Source organism: Sinohyriopsis cumingii, chromosome 10 (genome assembly GCF_028554795.1).
Source record: "Sinohyriopsis cumingii isolate HCF-2022 chromosome 10, ASM2855479v2, whole genome shotgun sequence".
Classification (NCBI taxonomy): domain Eukaryota; kingdom Metazoa; phylum Mollusca; class Bivalvia; order Unionida; family Unionidae; genus Sinohyriopsis; species Sinohyriopsis cumingii.
Window position 1 is genome coordinate 25,297,818 of NC_142970.1, and position 23,201 is coordinate 25,321,018.

General features: G+C 35.0%; 1 protein-coding gene across 1 annotated transcript in view; it reads left to right on the plus strand.

Moving 5' to 3' along the window:
• LOC149789760 (uncharacterized) overlaps positions 1–7,449 on the plus strand; it is a 70,738-nt gene extending 63,289 nt beyond the window's left edge. Inside the window, exon 3 of the mRNA XM_089973113.1 lies at positions 6,601–7,449. Within this exon, the coding sequence (XP_089829239.1) occupies positions 6,601–7,435 (835 nt within the window). The 3' untranslated portion in view covers positions 7,436–7,449. The remainder of the gene's footprint in view (positions 1–6,600) is intronic.
• Positions 7,450–23,201: the final 15,752 nt, after the last annotated feature.

The window sequence follows — 23,201 nt, forward strand, 5'->3', positions numbered from 1 at the left end:
GTTGCGTTTCAGCATAAGGTATGTTCGCCCTCTTTACTGCTCGAGCAGCGAGTACAAATAGAGAAATTTGGTTTCAGCAAATGCTCCATAAATAAGTGATACCACATTTGATGAATAAAACACGTTATATCATGCATATAGAATTCTCAAACAATTTCTGAAGCACAGGCTTATCATTGGCAAGATTCATCGAGCAATACATGTTAAACAAGGGGAGGGCTAAAATGTTATATTGATATTAATACCGAGCAGAGAAAGATAGCACTAACAGATTTTGAAAAAGACTTTCTTAAACTCATGAACAATATTGCATTTGTTAAGACAATAGAAAATACAAAAGGCGGGTCAATGAGAAATAGTTAATTATATTGAACGTAGAAACAAGCTGGTATTAAATAATGATTTTATAAGTATCACTATTTTCAACGACAACTTTGCCGCTGTTCACCGACAATAATTAATTTTTGTTAAGTAAACCGTTATTTGTTGGGTCTAGTGTTCTGCGAGTCATTACTGAATGTATGACTTTCACTACAGAACAATCAAAAAGATTTTGGTTAAAAAGAAAACTTGTTATTCACAGACACCGGCTCGTTAGTGATGATATCAGTACATATGATATTTACAAGTATATGTGTGATAAGAAGGAAGAATTTGATTTGTCAGATTGTCCTAAGAGTTCTCCATACTTTGATGAAACAAACAAACAATTTATAGAAAAGATTAAGGATGAAACATAGGGTGTTCCAATAACAGGATATTTTGGATTTAGAAATAAAATGTACTCTATCCAAACGGAAAATGGTAAGCTAAAGAAACGAGCAGAAGAAACCCATAAAAAGGTAGTAAGCAGTAAGTTAAATTTTGATAATTATTTCAGATCATTGAATGGCGAACAGAATTTTGTTCAATTTACATTTTTGCGCAGCGACAAAAATGCAACAGAAAGTTAAGTGATTGCGAAGTTGGGCTATCGCGGTTTGATGATAAACGATATCACGGTTGTTAAAGTTCAGATACACTATTACTTGGACATTACGAAACACAGGCAATTGAGCTAAGTGCTCTTTAATTTCTTAATATTTTATATAAAATATACTGAACGTAACAAGTGTCCATGATGACATTAAATTAGTCCTGAAGAAATTGTTGCTGAAGAAGATTTATTGTTGGCGTATAAACAAGGTCCACTAGAATCATAATTGATAACGAAGAATGTATTCGATAATCTGAATCAGGAAATAATAAAATTAAGTTGTCGCTGGTTAAAGGAAGTAATAACACCTATTTTCCATTCCTTGAAGCATTGTCCGAGATTTTGTCACGATGGAATGAAAACTTTTATTATCCTATCGACAAAGATAAACATGCCAGAATGATGATATAACTTGATAAAGTAAGAGTAATAATCAATAGAAATGAGTTGATAAAGACAAATAGACTACTGGATGTTCTTGGTCAGGCCGGCAGGAAAATATCAGAAAGGTATCTGTGCCGCTTTACAAGTATAACAATGATATATATCTCATAGCTAAGGCTGTAAATATCTAGATTTGTTAAATTTTGTAAAAACAAAAGGAATAATGGAGCAAGAACATGGATATATTATGACAGGGACAAAAATCGTTACTGATAGAGCTCAGAGATCTCAGAAACAATTACGCGTATTAGGACGCAAATTTCTGATCTGGGACGCAGAAATCACCCACGCACGAGTCCTCCGTACGCACGTTTTTATTGCAAACCGTAGACTTTCGCGGCACAATGAATATTTTTTAATCATTATGTAAACTCAAACAGTACTTTTATTTAAGTTTGTTGCCGACTTCCTTTGATCAAAGGTCGTTGGTTTTCTATGATGATGGTGCGTGTGTTTTCGGAGCTCTATTTGAAGGATTAAACAAACACCCGTTTATTATGGCTGCGGCAGCATCAGCTAATTGTACAACATTGACAAAGAACTTTTTTATTGCTTGGTATATATTGGTGCTTCAAAGATAATCAGTTTGCCTTGAAATTTGCCTTGAAATTGCATGAAAACAATTTTTACTGGTACATACTGGTTGACTATAGTCATTTCCCGTTCTCGCCTTCAGAGGTGGTCGATTGTAGCTAGTCAATTGCATGGCTATTTGTATTATTTATATATATTTATATTACAGCATACAATACCAAGGTCAGACATTATGTCATGATACCTTTGAATTTCTCCACTCCAAAACCCTGACTGTATAGACAGTTTCTATATGCCAAAAATGTTTTCGCCAGATTGTCGCTAATATTCATCCTGATGGTCAAACAAGAATTATATGCCAGTGGTGTAACGAATGTGGAAAATTAAACTCAATGGCAACTACTCGTTCTTCTAATCTGTAAAGTGCCACATTTTCTAGTTAGGAGACATCTAGGGACCACCTACTTCCTATGTAGTCATATAATCATTGAACTGCACACTGACCGAAGCCTGTACGAGTTGTACTTCAAGAGCACAGTCCAAGCTGCAACTGTGTTCGTGTCACCAGTGATGTCCGTGACATGCAAGAGATTCTTCAGTGTGCAAAACACAATAAAGACGAAGGGAAGGTCCAGAAGAAAACATAAGTCCTTAACACAATTGACGCGAATCAAAGAAGAGGGACTTAGTGTGAGGAATAAGATCCAAAACCAATCATCAGACAATTTTGTGAAATGTGACATAGACAAAAGTGAACTACACCACTCCCTTGATAATTGGGGCCCGGATAACTCGCGATCTCGCTTATAACGCGGTTTTCGGCGTGGCTCCGATTTTTCCAAAGAAAATGTATTTTAAATATCTTTAAAATATGCTGAACGTGAAAAAAATTACAATAACAATTGGCAAACTAAACCTTCATACATCGCTCGTTTTATGATGCCCATAACGATATAATCCATACTGTGAAATTGGCAAGTTGCAAATAAGATATATACTATGCAAGTTTTTTATGATAAATAGTGGTCAATACATTGTATGTAAACAGTCTGGTGAAAAAGCGATCATTGAAAGCTTATGGCAAATGCTAACAGGTGGCAACAGAGAATGAAATGAACACAGTTAGATGTCATGATATGTGAATGTCACGTTCTAATCCTTTAATTCCTTTTCAGTGTAAACATTATAATCGTAATATATTCTGTTCTATGAAAACATGAAAACCATCAATCGACCGTCACATCGAAACCTGTGAGTACTTCTGTGAGAACATAATTACATGCCGGCTTTGTTTTGATTAACAACTTGGGAAGTGTTTGTTGCATCAAAAAATCAAATAAAAGAGACATGTGTTGTTTTATCACTTTGAATGTGTATTTTGTATTTAATCAATCAAGGGAGATGCAAAGAAAAAATTCAAAGGCATGCAAATCTGAGTACACGTTCTTGTGGTCACTCCTGTTAGCAAAATTCCTTTTATTTGACCAATCGAAAATTGTTTCACATTTGTATGTACTTAGCATGATTAAAGTATATATTACCAATCAGTAATGTGTCTTAATCATTTGTAAATGAGACCATGGAGAGTAAAGGAATCAAGTGTAAGGCGTACTCGGTCACTGAAAAGCTGTGCGGGATTTTGCTCGGATGCAAAGAAATCAAGGGGTAACACCAAAACATTAATTGATTTCTTCAAAATGTGAAATTATATTTGTCAAGCATGTCACAAACTGGAAACGGCAAGTATTATCATGATCAAATTTACGTTGTTTTAAATTTGTATACCCATTAAATTTATGTTGGTAATGATTAACTTTTCTCATTTTACTTCTACCACAATCGAATCTATCTATCTATCGTTCATTAGTTTGTTTGATCGACAATATTTCTCGAAATAGTGTCTATCTTTTGTATTAAAAAAGACCGTTTAATTTGGATTGAAAAATAAAACTAGAACGTATCCAATTCAACACACAAATTTTGACGTAGCATACAATATGTGAAGTGTTACACGTGTTAAGCAGCGAAGGGAAACCATGTGGAATAATGTTTTTTGATGATCTCTTCAATGTAATGTAATTTATTCTGAAATTAACGTTGCTGTATGAGGAAAAATAAACAGAGTACACCGTTATAAAAAGATATTTATTCATAGTTAATGTCAGCACGATTATGAATTGAGTATTCAACACGATAACCTGCCAACCCAATACCCCCCCCCCCTTCTGCATTTACCTCGATCCCTTTATTTGTTTTGGCTTTTTATTTTATAGGTCCCTCGATAACTCTCACCTCACGATGTTTTTGGACCCTGATGTGCGTGAGTTATCGACGGAGAGGTGTATATTGTATCAATTTTAAAACAGAGCTGTTGTTTTTTTTAAAAAATATAGAATAACCAATACTTACAAATAAATAAAACCGACAAGGTTTTGTGCCTGTTTTATTTTTGGTTATTTTAATGGACATTTAGCCACTTCAGCATGTTTATGGGAGGGGACTGCAACTATTGACAGTGTGACTACTATTTTCATCAAGTTTTGAGTCCTGGATTAATAGTTTTAAAGTCATACTGAGACCTCTGGCGCTCTTTGGAACATCATCGTTAAAGCTTATAACGATCCAGAATCAAGATTTATGTTATTCCTCGTGTCAAGAAAGGATTTTGTTGTTCTACAGCTGATGACTTAGGTTGGCTTAACAAATATGATATTGCAAGAGTGTTCTATGATCGTACTGCTTTTATGCAATATAGCTCATTTATGATCTAAGAAAATTACATAATAGTGCTAAGTAGAAATAAAGTACGAACACTTCAAGCTCAGTCCCAACCACAACTCAAAAAAATCACTTTAAGGCCGGGGAGGCTGTCGCCTCACGCTTGACACACATTACATCAGTGATGTGAAACTTGTTGGATTCTTGCATGTCTTGAATCTACTGGATGACTTTGGAAGGTGTCAATTCTGCTGGGCTGCTAAATACGATCCAAACGGGGGACTTCAAACTGTCGAGATGAATGGAACGTCTCAAACAATTGTCTTATTTGGCTTCACATTGTTATTTCAGGCTATTATACAACCGCAAGGTTTTACCTCATGTTAAATGTCCTATAGACCCAAAAGAGCCCCACGACCTTTTCGACTGGGATTTCCATAGATCCTAAACAGCCCCCATATATTACTTCCCTTGATTACTGAAATACTACTGTGCTCACGAAACACAATAGCATCCCAATCTTTTTTTCTCGAGTGTTATAAAATTATGTTTGTAGAAGCTGACGCAGTGACAGAATCACGGATGGTGAACTATTTCCTAATTGCCTCTAATTGTTTAATTTAGTTGTACGATATTCCATAGTCAGTGCAGAATAACTCATTTTCTGATTGATATAATACTTATTTAATTACATACCATTATTCACATTTTTTTTTTCATTCTCTGCACACTCTCTCACTCACTACAAATATAACCACAACCAAATAAAATCACTTTAAGGCCGGGGAGGCTGTCGCTCCATGCTTGACACTTCACAAACAATAACAAACGCCGGTGACGTTACTAACCTAAAACTGTCTGGTCCTCACTGCCAGTCGGTCAGCCAATGAGCTGTAATGGGCGCGTGGGAAAATATTGTATATGTAAATAATACCAGGGACCGCACAGTTTCTCTTCCTGGCGTGTACAAGCATTTGATTTCACTTAACAAGTTTTTTTCTTTTTGTTTTCACATAGTTGCAGGGAATTCGAACTGACGGAATATCTGAATCGAGTTCCAGAAATAAACAATGTGTATAAATGTGTATACAAAGTAGCCGACACATATGCGTAGAAGCAGTGAGTTTACAAAATAGATGCCAGAATGAAGTCCGTTGTGTTCACCCTCCCAGCTATGAAACATTATGTGATCTAAACAAAGAAGAAAACTCAAAACGCTTGTAAGGTGTCAATATTATTCAGATAAGTAAAAGATACCAGTGAGATTGGATTATCAACTAATGCGTTTCATGCTTTCAAACCAAACAATGGGAGGGGGAGAAGAACTAAAGGGTGATGAATAAAATAATCTTCCATGTAGGTCTTGCATATACTATTCATGGACATGAAGCATGTCTGCCCATGTCACGTGCTCTTAGTTATTAATAGAGTGGATGCAAATCACGTGAACACTTACAACCAGATCAAGCGGAGGCTTGAAATGATCGCATTCGTCAGCTAACGATTAGAAACTGGTCGACGTAAATACATTTAATCTGTATATTTGAATAATTGAATAAAGAGACGCGCCGGAAAAACCATCAAGTGTTTAATGAAAGTGTAGTTTTAAAACGTTAAGCGATGATGCGTTCTAAAAGCCATATCGGTGAGAGATATGTGATTCAATGTTTAATGAGAGCGGAGATTTGAAACTACGCGGGAGGATTCATACGGGAGAAAACCATTCAAGTGTGACATATGTGATAAAATATTTAATCAGAGTGGAAATTTAAAACATCACATAATGAAGCATACTGGTGAAAAACTATACAAGTTTGAAATGTGTAATAAATTTTTTAGTAGGAATCAAAATTTGAAACGTCACAAGAGAATGCATACTGGAGAAACACCATTTAAATGTGACATGTGCGATAAAAATTGAGTGATAGTGGAAGTTTAAAACTTCACATGAGGATTCATACTGGAGAAAAACCATTTAAATGTGAAGTGTGTGATGCAAAATTTAGAGTTTGTAGAAGTTTAAAACTTCACATGAGGATTCATACTGGAGAAAAACCATATAAGTGTGAAATGTGTGATACAATGTTTAGTCAGAGTGGAAATTTAAAACTTCACATGAGGACACATACTGGAGAAAAGCCATATAAGTGTGAAATGTGTGATAAAATGTTTAGTCAGAGTGTACAGTTGAAGGTTCACATGAGGATGCATACTGGAGAAAAACATTTTAAATGTGCAGTGTGTGATACAAAATTTAGTGATAGTGGAAGTTTAAAACTTCACATGAGGATGCATACTGGAGAAAAACCATATAAGTTTGAACTGTGTAATAAAATGTACACTCAAAATGGAATTTTAAAACTTCATCTGAGGCTACATTCTGGAGAAAAACCATATAAGTGTGAAGTATGTAACAAAATGTTTGCTCAGAAAGGCTGTTTGAAAATTCACACGAGATTGCATACTGGAGAAAAAGGATTTAGGTGTGATGTTTGTGAAAAAATGTTCAGTAGGCGTGAAAAGTTAAATCTGCACATGAGGATTCATACTGGAGAAAAACCATTCAAGTGTGAAGTGTGTAATAAAATGTTTAATCAGAGAGGACATTTAAAACTACACCTAAGGATACATACTGGAGAGAAACCATTCAAGTGTGAAGTGTGTGATAAACTGTTTAGTATGAGTGCATATTTAAAAGTGCACATGAGAAAACATACTGGAGATAAACCATATAGCAGCAGAGAGGGTAAACAGACCACATAATCCGAGCAAAAGGTTTTTAGACAAACAAAATCCGTGCTCATATATATAAGAGAGGGTGAACAGATCATATAATCCGAGCAAAACGTATTTTAGACCAAAAAATATCCGTGCTTGTATATATAGGTCATACCATGTCTACGTTTTGTTTGTCCCAAACAAGATTGTAGACAAACCCTCTCTGCTGCTATATTAATTAAAAAATTGTTATATCAAAATAATGGTACATCCAGAATCTCATACTGCAAGAATAGCACGAGAAAGACTAGAAGCAATTAAAAAATTTCTCCCCGTGCGAGATTTATTTAGAGAAAATTTGCAAGCGCAGCAACAATCACAAGTTGAGTATGAAGAGGACACTAACAAACTGTTTAAACCCGTCACTGCAGCTACTGAGAAAGTTTCAGCGGCTGTTGAAAAAAACTATATGGGGAGATACTGCGGAGGAAGATGAGAAGAGGAAAAAGGGTATTTTTCCGGTATTAGAACAAAATGCGGCATAAACTAAAAAAATAGCAAAAAGAACTAAACAGACAAAGAAGATTTTACGAGATCTTCCAACTGATATAGCTGCGGCTCAACCTCCACCTGTTGGTGGAGAAATACTTGAAGGTATTGGAAAACTTCGTACTGAAGTCTCCGACATGCGAAAAGAACATATAGCAGTAAAAGAAAATATAAAATTATTTGCAAGATTCAGAGAAGGGGTTGTTGAAGAAATAAGAAATACTGAAAGAAAAAAATTACCCGAAAAAATAATATCTTATGTATTTAACAAATCTGATATTTTAAGCCCACCTTATAAAAAGATAAAAAATGATCTTATTAAATGGACATATCGCATATATGCAAACAAAAAAGAGGTTAGAGGTGATGATTTGGAATACAGAGCTCTTTATGAAGAAGTAGAAATACTTTATAGAGATAAAATAAGACAACTAGAACAAGAAGAACTCTCCCAGCAGGAACCTTCATATCAACTTCCTCCACCTCTGCAACAAATAGAAAAACAACAATCTTCTTCACCGCAAAAAGGGATGATGTTGAAACCATCTAGAGAGAAAAGGAAACATATGGCAAAAGAAATAAAGCGAAAAACAGAAGAAGACTGGAAACAAAGAGAAAAAATATTCAGAGATATAGAAACTAAACAACGGGAGAAATTACGTCCACTGAGTAAAGAAAGAGCTCCTGGCGATGATTCTTTTGACGCTACTGGAAGTGGTTTTTCTTCCCTGAATACAGTGGGAAATAATTTTATTTGTCCTGACAATATCATTAATGATGTGTCACGGTTAGAATTTCTCATAGGAGGAAAACGAGCTGGAAATAATTCACCAGAAATAATTAATGAAGCAGCTGATATTTTTCGGCAATTATTTCAAGGTGGTATCATGGATATCGGCGTTTACCGAGAACTTATAGATGAACTTGTTGATGATTATAGTGACTAATTGTTAGTTTAATAACAAATAAAATAAGATGATAAAACACAATAATCATCGTAAACCCGTACAGGTCAGAGTGGTAAACTCAAGATTACCAATCTATGAAGCAATTTACGGAGATGGACTTGGTGATGTTGTACGGGGATTATTCACAAGAATAGCTCCAAAAACAGCACCTGTTGCAAAAGAATTATCGATGAAAGCTATTGATGTTGTTCGTGAAAAAGCTCCTGGTGCAATTGTTAATGTTGCTGGTAAGGCTTTCGCGGCAATCCAAAAAAGACTAGCACGATTATTGCGACGAAGATCACAGCCACCAGTGAAACTGGCAAGTACTGAAGTGATGCAGATGTCAGTAGAATAATAAATCAGGCTAAAAATCAAAAACTAGCGGCGTTAGCAGATCAAGGACTCGGTGAATCAGGGAATAATATTTCAAGCATGATATCAGGAAGTGGAGTTTCCAAACCCGGTAATCTTCGTGTTAGACGAAAATAATTATAATAAATGTTCAAGCTTAAATCAAACACAGCATTTGACATGGAAGCACCTGTGCTTAAAGATGAGTCTGTGCGTGATTATCAGTTTTATTCTTATGAAGCACTAACACCAGATCAACGTCGAGGAAGAATTGAACTACAAGTTCATGACACAAATAGATACTTTGTACCCGCTGAGGCTTTTCTTGAGGTAGAAGGTAAAATTGTAAGAACAACTAATGCTAATTATGCAGATGCGGTAAAAGTTGGTTTTGTCAACAACGGGATCATGGCATTATTTAATAGCGCCACATATATGATCGATGCAAAAAATATTGAATCAATTCAGAATGATGTCGACGTTGCTACAACAATAATTGGTCTAGCAAGATATTCTGACGATTATACAAGATCAGCAGGTCCCACAATGATATTTGTGAAAGATAATTCTGGTCACCCCATCGATAATCCGTATAATATAAGACGACCAAGAAATAATGCCGATAACGCTGATGCTGATGTGTGGCCAGTAGTTCATGGTCCAAATCCAGATTTCATCTTGTGATTTGCAACGCGTAAGAATATGTTGCTAGGAGCCGATAGAAGATTTTCATGTACAATTCCACTATCGCATATTTTTGGATTCTGTAGAAATGTTAGAAAGGTTATTTTTGGAGCTAGACACACGGTGGTTCTTGTGAGAAAAGGTGATGATAACGATGCTCTGTGGAGACCCATTGGTGATGCTGGTAAAGTAGTATTATCGAAACTTTCACTGTGGATGCCGGTAATGACTCCAACGATCGCAGAAGAATAAAAGTTGATTTCTTTCATGGACACTGGTGGTAAATCCTTGTTGTCATGGTTAACAACGAGCAGGGATAGTATACAAACTAACGTTAATGGTCAGTTTACATGGCATATAACATCACAACAGGGTGTTTCTGCACCACGGCATATTTTTATTGCGTTTCAGAACCACGATCGATTAGGTAATCAAGAACGTACTCATATGATATTTGATAAACTAGGTGTTACAGATATTTCCTTACGAATAAACGGACAACAAGAACCAACAGAGAATATACAACTAAATTATGAACAAAATAGTATAGGACGTGTATATTATCGATTGATGTCATTCATGGGACGTGATCAAAATGTTGATACTGGGTTACAAATTTCACAACATGATTTTAGAACTTTGTATGCGATTTATTATTTTTCGCTGGAGCATCTTGATCTATCAAAACAATCTGTCGTTGATATGCATCTTAAAGCAACAGTAAATACAGGTGGTGTTGATTATAGCGCAATCGCGGTTATACTCAGCGATAAAGCCATGTTACTTGAAGGTGGTAATGGTCGATTGAGAGTCGTTAATGCACCAGTGAAAAATATTTAATCATGTTATTTAGAAAAATATATTTATATAAAAATGTCGTATAGTCATGTTAATGTTACTCTGACTCCTGGTCAGGTCAAAAAGATTCAATCAAAAACCACCAGCAAATGTGGAACTAAAATATCACTAAAACGGGATCAGATTGGTGGTGGTCCAAACAAATTATCGTTGACAAATAATCAGATTAAACATTTCAATAAAGCACTTGAATCAAAAACTGGAGTTCAATTTCATCTTTCTCCGAGCGAATTCAAGAATATGGTTAAAACGGGTGGTATATTTCCACTTCTTGCGGATATTCCAGCGTTAATAGCTGCTGATGCTCCAGCCGTAGCAAAAGCAGCCGCATTAGGTGCTGCTGAAACAGCTGCTGGAATGGCTCTAAAGAAAGCAACAGGAACGGAGTACAAAAAAGAACGGACGCGGCCTAAGATTAACCGGATCTCGCTGAGGAAAAGGTCTGACGCTTCCACGTTGGCTATTCCAGCATCAAATTTTGATTTACGTAATATTGCTAAAAAATTAAAAATAAAAGCCTTCAGAGGTGTTCTTATGCGAGATCAAATGCCGGACCGACCAAACACTCGAAACAGGTATTATTAATCTCGACTCGAATTCAGGACCCGGTACTCATTGGGTATCATACGCGGTTGATCCACGTGGAATTGTTTATTTTGATTCGTACGGGTTAGCTCCACCCGTTGGATTTATCAAGTATATCGCACCACTTCACGCGTAAGTTTGGTATTCAACGCTACCCATACAAACAATGACAGATCCGCCAATATGTGGCCGTGAAGTAATTAATGTACTTGACGCTATATCAAAATCATCCAAACCGCCACATAAAGTCGTACATGATTATACGAGTAACTGATTCGTTTTAAACAGATCTTAAAATATAATTAAAGATATTTACGGATGATCTTCATCTACCAGTAAGAAAAAAAAAAATCCGACGTTGATCTGTCGACGTATGCGACTAAAGATGAACTCGCTGATATCATGAACCTGGCTGGAGTTGACCTAGATAAGGTTGTTATTTTTCAGGATCGATATGGTAAACTAAAAACGAGCAACATCATATGGAATGATATAATTCGGCGAGTACTCGGTGCAGTTGCGGATAATATTCCTGTGTTTACAGACAGTGGCAAAATCAGGGATTCAAGTATATCGTTTACAATCATCACAGATGAAATTACAAAAAATGTTGCTAATCGCGTGAAAAACACCGGCGACACAATGACGGGTGAACTCAGCATGAACGGAAATAAGATAGCAGTTTCAAGAGATCCAACATCCGACGAAGACGCAGCAACAAAAAAGTACGTTGACGTCAACTACAACACCGTAGATGGTAAATTATCCACGTTGCGGGCCGAGTATGACGTTCACGTAGGCGCTTGTGCAAGACTTCGAAGAAACTTTCAAAAAAAAACCGACAATGCCACGGATAAATTCTTTGGAACTCCTCCCGTCATCGACATGAAACTTTCTGATATCAAAACCAACATCGACACGATCAAACAAACACAGCAGAATATCGTAGCGGGGATTCCTGATATCGTTAATAAAACCAGTTTGATTAAAATTCCAGCCGGAATAACTCCCGGGCATATTACAAATATCGTATACACGATGCCATCTGGATTCGCAACATGGTCGCAGCAAAATAAAACTATCAAATATACCGCAACAGTCACTGGCGTGTACAGGTTGTCTGTGTTCAGTGCTGCAAAATTTGAAACATTTACAACGTATCCATGGCGTCATTCAACTGATAAGTTTTCCGGGGTTGTATCTGTTATATTAAATAGCGGAAGCGAAGAAATCTTTATTCTGGAAGCAGCTGATAAGAAATTAACTGCAACATCTTACTGGTGGAGTTTGGAATTTGTAGCTGAAACACCTCAATTATTTACTGCATAAAAATATATGGATGGTGCACAATACAGGTACAATCAAGCGCGTGAATGGCAGGCAGCATTAAAAGATCGAGTCGAACAGTATACAGTAAAAGTAAAGAAATATCGACGACGATTAGTTATCATGGACGTGATCGTTTATTCAGTATCCGCTGTTGTTGCTGGAACAGGTGTTATATTATCAGCGATTACAATGATGGCACCAGTAGCCGTAACTATTTGTATTTCAGCAAAAACAACGATTGCAGGTGTGCTCAATATTATCAAAAAAATAATATGTACCTGCACGAATGAAAAATTATCCGATTACATAATAAAATTACACACAACGACGGTAGCATACTCGAAATTATCTTCGTTGTTATCAGCGAGTCTCAGTGATGGAATTATATCTAATTTAGAGTTTTCAATGATGACTAAAATATATCACGAACGTATCGGTATTAAAGATACAAGTACTAATAATGACATAATTACTTCAGCAGATCGTGACTAATGCAACTCCGCCAAAGATAACGATGATCTCGGTAAGTTCAACTAATCCTGAATTTAGTATTAACTTTCCTACTGCAATTCCAGTAAAGGAAATAGCACTGGCTCAGTTACGGGTATATTACAGCTGGCCAAATATCAGATCAAAATCATTTAATGGTACACCAGCAAATAATTCGCTTGTATTTGCTAACAAGAACAAACCAGATGGTACTCCTGACTGGATAGATGTTGGAATACCCACTGGTAGTTATGAGATCGAACAAATCAATGAGGAATTTCAACGTAGAATAAAATCAATAACCGGAAAAGAAGCAAAAATATTGATTAACGTTCATGAGCCGACGCTGTCCTCGACGATTGAAATACATGAAATACATTCTCCTGATTATGCCTTTGATATCTATCAGTCCACGATAAGATCCGTACTAGGTTGGCCGGATGTTCCCCCAGTGTATGAAGTACCACCTGAACCAAAACGAGCTGATTTTATGTCAACAAATAGCTCTCGTCACGATATTGAAATGACAGATTTTTGGTGGTGGTGGCGTGAATTTCGATCTTGGGATATTAGTTTGGATGATTTAATTTGTTATGGTGGTGACATATTTTCAGCTTTACCAGAAGATAAACTCCGTGGCCATACTATTTATGAACACGAAATTAAAGAAACTATTGACAGTTCCGATCTTGATCATAAAAATCAACTAAATAAACTACGTGAACGCCTCAATGAGTATCTTTTCGATATAACATCCCACGAGACACGAGGGGAAATTATCAAACAAATAGAAATTCTGAATTATATCGCAGAAGCTATGGAATGCACTCACAACAAAATTATAGATCTCCTGCTTCAAAAATATTTTTAATTGATGAATATAAAATCAAGGAATCTGATATACCGACGTTCAGATTTCCCAATTATAACCCGGACGCTCGGAGAAAATCTGTCAATGATGTCATTGATGAGTTTTTTCCTAAAATACTCGATGCATGGAGATAGCTAACCACAACTCCAACTGTTCTCAGATACAATAATGATCCACATGGCGGCGGCAGGCACATATCTCTGGGAATCGTTAATATAACCAGCACGATCGTGGTCAATCTGGTTTGTGACGTAGTCGATGGCAGATATCAAATAGATCTCGGAAAATCAAATCGTGCTCAACAGGGATATATTTTATATACATTTACACCACAAGTATCCCCTGGAAGTTTAATCGTGCAAGAACCAACTAATCCTGTGTATCTGCGGTGTCACAATAACATGTTAACACGAATAAATTTTAAGCTCACAGAGGACCTTAATCGCTTAATTGACATACGTGTAGAAGAGCTTGTAATAAATCTGTATGTGAAATTTAATTAATCCAGTATATATTATATAATGTACCAGCACGTGAGGGTTTTTATACATGACAAAGAAGTACTGGAAAACGCCATTAGAACAGTGTTTTCACAACCTCCAAACATGGAGCAATTTAACGTTAATTTAGTTATTGATGAATACGGAAACGAGGATTTCTTATTAACACAAGAACAGTTAGATGAGCTCCGTCGAGAACATATTGTCGCGATCATTTGTAACAGATATCAGATTCTAAATTATGCACATTCCTGTATTAAACTCGATCAACTTAAAAAAAAAAATATTTCAGAATAAATAAAATATTTCAGAATAAATAAAAATATTTCTAAATTTATAAAATATTTCTCAATAAATATAAATATTTCAGAATAAATGAAAATATTTCTAAATTTATAAAATATTTCTAAATTTATAAAATATTTCTAAATAAATAAAATATTTCTAAATAAATAAAATATTTCAGAATAAATGAAAATATTTAAGAATAAATAAAAATATTTCAGAATAAATAATATTTCAGAATAAATAAATAATATTTTTTATTATTGGTACTTAAAATTATGCAAAGTGTGTCTGATGGGGTGATTGGTACTCAAATTCGTGTAAATCAATCAATTTATTAATTCTGATGGGGTGATCGGTACTTAAAGTCGTGTAAATCAATCAGTTTTGTAAATAATTATTATAATCTGAAACAATTTATTCAGAAAAGAAATATTTTATTATTATTCTGAAATATTATTATTCTGAAATATTTTATTATTATTTTAAAATATTTTATTCTGAAGTATTTTATTTTTATGAATTCGATCAGTTTATGTCTCTGATGGGTAGTTTGGTACTCAAATTGATCAGCTTTGCAAAAAAGTACTACAAAAAAATATTTTATTATTATTCTGAAATATTATTATTCTAAAATATTTTGTTATTATTTTAAAATATTTTTATTCTGAAATATTTCATTTTTATGAATTCGATCAGTCTATGTCTCTGATTGGTAGTTTGGTACTCAAATTGATCAGCTTTGCAAAAAATACTACAAAAAAATATCTTATTATTATTCTGAAATGTTTTTCTTCAGAAATATGTTTTTAAAATACAAATCAATCAAATCAATTTATTAAATCTGATGGGGTGATTGGTACTCAAATTCGTATAAATCAATCAGTTTTGTAATTCTGGTGGGGTGGTTGGTACGCCAATTAATCAGATTTCTAAAATATACTACAAAAAATATTTTATTATTATTCTGAAATATTTTATTTTTTGGGTGATTACTCAAATTATGCCAATCAATCAGATTTTATGATAAAAATAATATTTCAGAAATAAATAAAAAATAATTTTTCAGACAGGGTTGCTTTGGTCTTTACCTACTGACATAATTTTTCTTAAGTATCTTATGCGGGTACTGATTGTTTTTTTTCGTTTCGTACTCGCTGGATAATCCCGATCTGACCTTTTCTACTGCAACAGAAAGAGAAATAAATTCATTCACTTGATCATCGTTCACCATAGCTAGTGACTGAAACATAGTTGCCTGAATCCGCTTTATGAACTTATACTGAGATGATAGAACATATTTATTTTCATTTTTAAGTTCTTCCAACGTTTCAAAATCAGATATTTGTTTAGGATTTAGTTCATCAGATATATTAATTCCATTTTCTTCTAGATTTTTAATAACAAAAATAATGTCTTTGATATTTTCATGGTTCATTATATAATAGATAAATATTTAAAATAATTTTTTTTATCCCTATAGAACCCTATCGAGTGTTTATCGAGTTCGTCGGGATGTTTCAAGGACGGCACAACAAGTAGTATTTACATATTTACAGGCTCATTAAGCTCGCAGATTGCCACCGTATTCTACATAGAACTCAACACATAGTATTTACATATTTACAGCCTCATTAAACTCGCAGATTACCATCGCATTCTACTAAGTTTAGAGAATATACACAGAACATTGGACGGCACAACATATATTATGAATGACGAGACCCTATCGAGTGTTTTAGCGAGCTCAGATTATGCATGTAATGAATGAATGACGCAAACATATAACTTAATTAAGGACAGTACAAACATATAACTTAATTAAGGAAATGAATATATACAATGGAATGGGTATATACAATGAAATGAATATATACAATGAATGAAGGACGGCACAAACATACAATGAATGAAGGACGGCACAAACATACACGCTCAGCAGAACACCCCCCAATAATCAGCCCGTGGGTGATACAAAACATGTATCAACCACCAGTTGATATGTGGTTCGAGGGTTCTGCTGAGCGAAGGGGTTTTGTCGTACCCCCCAATTATTATAAAAATCGCAATTATGCGTGAACCACCGACCAGTTGTCAGCCATGGGGATTCGATCCTGGACCGCGAGCGTCACAGTCCAATACGATACCGATTAAGCTATCGAATCAGTTAACAGTATATGTTTTAGAAATTAATATATAGCTAATAATCATTGAAAAGGAACTAATTTCAAATATTTTTGCTCAAAATGCAATTCTGAATTCAAGAAATACGTTTATACAATATATTTTCACCAAACAAGTTAGATTTATAAAGCTGGATTAAGGAATTTCCTATTTACTATGCCGCTTATGATCCACGCCATCTATGATAGAACAATCCGGTCCAGATCATCTAACTGCTAGATTTTTCCATCCTCTCTATAACATAACTGCTCGATTTTGCTATCCTCTCTATAACTTTTCAATGGAGAAATATATATTGCCAGATTTTGCACTCGTAAATCTGTATCCGTGAAAAATATAGTCAAAGGAATATTTAGTTTTAAATATTACTCGATAAAAGAAAAATAAAAATAAATAATCACACATACGTATAAAAATATATATTATATATATTTGTGTACTTAACAAGAAAAATACAACTAAGTTTTAATTCCAAATATTATTATACACGTATTTCTGTAATCGAGTAAATACATGCAGGATCCCTGTACTGTACTGTAGATCTAAAATTAACCCGATGCGAACGATACAGACTAGACGCTGGATTCTACACTCAGTAAGCTAAATATACATGTCATACTGCGTTCGGTTTTCTGTGTTTTAGATGAAATATACATGTATTTTATGTGCTGTCTATGTGTAGTGCGCTGTTATAAATGTTTCACGAATAGAGCAGAAAATACACGAACCGTATATTTTATAAGTTAGAAACCATAAACGGGTATGTAGATAATTATGACCATATACCGAGAATCATAAAATTACCTCCCTTTCGTATGGTAAAAAAATAAGTAGTATAATCATGATAATTTCTGATAAAAAAAGATAAATAATTAAATAAATATAATTCGAGGTAGTGATGATAATTATTGATCTCGGAATTTGATTTTTTGTTTATATTTACTGGAAAAAGTGGATTTATATATATTTTCCGCGACTAATTGTACCGAACGCGGATCAATATCAGAATATTTTGCAGCTGAAAACATCGATCGAAATATAATTTCTTCGCCAGTTTCTGTGTTTGTAGCCTTGATCAGCCTTCTAGAAACTGTCTTTCATCTTCCAGTATTACCACGTGCAGAGTTCTCGCTCTGTGTAACAACTCGAAGGTTAGATAAACTATTATTTTGAGGATCCCCGTCAGTATTATCGATTACAAGGCCGTCTTTGATTAACCCCTTGTGACACTCATACACAAATCGATGACAGAGATAGGGTTTCTTCCCAACAGCAAACAATATATAACCAGTATTATTAATATAACCAACCGGTCTTTTTAACCTACAGTGTCTGATCACACCATTAATATTTGATTCAAAGTTTATTATGACAGGATGTGGGACAAATTTATTTTGCTCCATTATATGATAATATTATTTGTTTAAATCATTGTTTGTCTGAAATCTTGATATATAATCCTCCACGGATTTTATAGCGTTTTCACTACTATTATTTTTTTGTCCTAATATCTTTTAAGTTCTCTGAACCGTTTTGCATCGTAATTTGCACATAACCTTGTTTTTCCTCGCACTCCAACACCACATCGCAGACACAGTATTGGTCCTAGACTTCCTCGTCGTATACCTTGTAAGTGCATCCAACAAAATTCACCTCTACAGGATTTGTTGCATCGATTTACTGACCCGATCATGAGCCAAGCACAATGATTCATCATGTATATATAATATTTTTTTTATTTAATATTTGTTTTAATTATATGAACGAATTCGAGAAATTATCCCAAACTAGGCCTTCTAAATATAAATTTAATCTCGATAGATTATCTCCTGACTTACCAGTACGAGATCTGGTTGATCCGAAAAATAAAATTTTGATCTCGAAAATTCATGACGCCAAGAAAGAATTTTACACGGATGGTGCATCTCATGTATGGTCAACGTTCAAGATTATTCGTAATACTGTCAAGGACGCTACAATGAATGACACACGAGCAAAAACTATCATTAACTACATCGCTGAGTACGACAGTAATCAAAAATATTTCTTCAGAGTAAAATTTATTGTATTAACAGAAACAGATAGTTGGATTATCCGTGACAAATATGATCCTATCTTTGGTAATAATAAAATTGCCATATTAAGTAAAAATTCCAGACCGGGTCTATTGACTGGTATTGACAAACCATATTATGAGCGAGCGTACCCTGTAACAGCAGTTATTTATGGAATCTATGAGATAAATAAAAAACCCAGCGTTGATAAACTGACACCCATGACATTTTCAAGGTTAAATTGTGTAGCCGAACGAGTAATAGAACATTTTACAAACGCGATGCGTGATAACGGATTAACTGATTTAAGACGTGAAAAATTAACTCGTGGGCCGATTCAGTTAAGGATACCGGTGCTACAATAAAAGATGTTGCTGAATTAGGAAAAATATTAAAATTTCCAATCAAAGTATCAACGATAACTAGAGAAGTACTGTACGAATCGAAATATAAATCGAAAGGAGCTCCAACAAATATTATTGATCATAATGCGCACGCATGGACCAGCGTAGTAACAGTGTTTCCACGTAATCGAATTGTTCGATTTTACCCTTCAGATATGAGGGGAAAGCATGTTTGATTTTATCAACGAAATAAGTAAAAACGACCCTGTATCGGTATGATTATTTAAAAGTGATGAGGAAGTTGGATTTGATCAGTTTGTTAGACCACACGGTGAAATATATCGAACAGAATCTCTCAACGACGAGATGAAAAATCTCGCGGAGAAGTTTTTAGAGTGCAAGTACACCACGGAAAATACCGATAAATTACTAATTGTTTTACCGTTACATCTGTTGCGGCTCATTTCGCTAGGGAAAAAAATTCATGGAAACCAACACGATTTGATTTTCTCGAGGACGTACGCGCAAGTTGCGCTGTGTACGGACACGGCGGATTATGGAATACCAAGTATAATTACAATGATGTTATTTCGGTTGATATGGTTGCATGTTATCCGGGATGTTTTCTAGGATACGGAGATTGTTCTATGTACTTTAAAAGATTTGGTCACCCAACAAACGAGATGACGCGAGTGGCAATTAATGGACCATTACCTGATTTTGATCTGACTGGATTCGATTGTGTTGAATCATTCGAGTTTAACGAAAATCTTCACAAGATTTGTTATGTCTGGTTCGGTAGTCATTTTTGTGAAAAAAGTTGGGCGCCTATAGTTTTATTACGATATATGCTAGATTGTGCGATACTGACATCGTTGATGGTTAGTGAGGCAATTATATCATATCACGCGCAGACCGAAGTTTCGTTGCCCATGCCAGATTTTATCAGTCTAGATGAAGTTATTAAGGAATTTAAGGAAAAATGTTCTGGTGTTTCCGAAGATGATATTATCAAAGAAGCTCCTAAAAAATCTCGAGATTAAACTTAAAAATAACGAAAAAACCGCAAAAGATCTCGGTAGAAGAATTATAGATAAATTTACTCAGGGTGGTGCATATGATCATAAAAGACATTACGCACGATTCATTCTAGATGATGCCGAATACGATTTTATAATCGCTGATACAAGATGAGAAATATGTTTGTAAATCGAGAAAATGTTTATTTATCCGACGGAACAAAATTAGATACGATCGTTAGTTACATAAATGATGCCTCCCCACAGTATACTCATCTAAGATCTTCTATGTTGGCTTATGTTTCTATAAATTTATTATCGATGATTAATAGATTTCCTGAGACCACAGTCAGAGTCGCAACAGATTCGTTTTATATTTCGAGTAAATATTTAGAATCTGTTATGAAATTTATAAGTAGTGATGAACGATGGAGTTCGTGGAGAATAAAGAAAGAAATTTTACACAATTATACAGAATCAGCAGATGTTCCGATGAGAAATTTTTAACGTAAGGGTAATAAAATATCAGAAATGTCGAAAGCGCCGCCGGTGAGTGATCCAATAAATAGATATAAGACACTATATCTCAATGGACCTGGTGGATGCGGCAAGACGACTCGAGCAATTAATGTTTTTGAAATTCAGATATGATCGTGCTGACACCCACACACAGACTTGCACGAGAGATGAAACAACGGAAGTACAATCGTGCACGTATCATAGTTTCTTTCGGTGGCGCGGGGATACATGGACTCCTGAACGAATGGGAGAAAAATATATACCTAAAATAATTATTTGGGACGAGATATGTTCGGTGTCATTAAATACATTAAAAACGTTTCTTGATTGGTTGTTGACGAAAAATACCGCTATAATAATGTGTGGCGATCATGGTCAACCGCCGCCTTTTGTTGGACCATCTCCACATGAATGGTTAAAAAATTTCGTTGATTATTACGAAGAAAGAGATGATGATCATAGAGCTCTTGATGCAAATTTAAAGGAGTTAAAAAAATTAATCAGATTACAATCAAACAAAATTCAGCGTGAAATAATACGCGGAGTGATCTCTGAGACCTCAATGAACGATTTTTTGAATTTATGGAGACGCAACGATTTGATAGTAGCAAGCAGAAAAATAATCAGAGACGCTTTACAACAGCAGTTATTTCAGCTACATAAAGAAAAATACTCAGAGTTACCCGTGCCGTTATGTTATAGACCATCAGATACACGAAAACAGAATATTAATGTTGATATTCCAGGGCAGACTGAGAATCAAAATCTCGTATTAATTGATATTGTCGCTGTTGATATCAGTGTTGTCGAAGATGCATTACGCGCTGACAAATCTCCATGGGTGTTGGGATACGCTATGACGATCCACTGTCTCAGGGATTAACTATTTCTGATACACGAGTTTGGATTGTAGACGATCGTATCGAGTGGTCAAATTTAGTCTATTTAGCGGTATCAAGGGTTAGAAAAATATCTCAGTTACGGAGAATTATAATTCCTGAAATCGTTAATAAAACCAGCATCATCATCGATGATGATATAATAAGAAAAAAAATTAATCGGATACACACTATCTGATAGAAAAATAAACGCGACTTTGATCTTGATGTTGAATTTATTATCGCATTAAAACAAAAGCAGAATAATCATTGCGCAAGTTGTAATTGTATAATGCTGTGGAGTTATTCGAATAATGATTCAAGACAATTTACCGTAGACAGAAAACATAATAGTCGCGGTCATACACGAGAAAATGTGTTGTTGACCTGTCTCGAGTATAATCGGCGTAGAGGCGCTAGTTAAGTGATCGCGGTGGTAGTTGTGCATCCTCGGGAATTATTTGTAGTTGTTCACGTGTAAATCCACGTTGAGGACAGCCGAATCTAATCTGTAGATTGCAGGTCTACCTGAGGATCTTGTCACGGTGGATATTTTGTGTGTGGTAACACTCCAAATAGGATCAGTCGCTCTTTTTTACCACCTTCAAGTTCACCCGGTTCATATAAATATCTAAATGTAACATCACCCAATATTTTTTGTTTTTCAATATATTTTCGTTGCATTGGTATATTTTTTTTTTGTTGTAATTGCATTAATGGGTTTCATGTTGGTTGTTCGTTATTTAACGCAGCTATCACGCTTGGTAATCTTGCAACCCATTCACGAGATCTTTTATCTTCAATAAATTCCTTTGCGTATTGATATCCAAATAACCGCTCAGCAAGTGTTCGATTAAATCGCTCAACAATTGCCTGATCACGGTGAATTGCAGTATGCCCTCGTCGTATTTTGGTATTATGTTGTTTCATCAACGATGATACTGGACCAAGAAATTCCTTACCAGGATCAACTTGTAATAATTGTGGCCATCGTAATGGTCCTCGTTGATAAATTCGTTCAAACGCATCAGATACTTCAGATGATGTTTATGTTGATAGCGGCTCTGCCTCTTTATACCTACTTGCAACATCAACAACAGTTAACGCGTACTTGTATGTTTCACTACGTATAGTATCAGATGGTAAAAATAAAATATCTGCTTGATGAACTTCATTAGGAACATTAACACCGAAATACGCGTACTGAATTCGTTTTGGTGGTGGTAGGTAAATTTGCCATATCGCTTGCCTGGATAACCACGCTTCAGCAGTAGAATGTTTAACCGCTGCTTCATCAGCAAGTTTACTAATTGCTGCTCTGCCTCTCCAGTATCCTCTTGGACTATAATAAATCGATTCCAT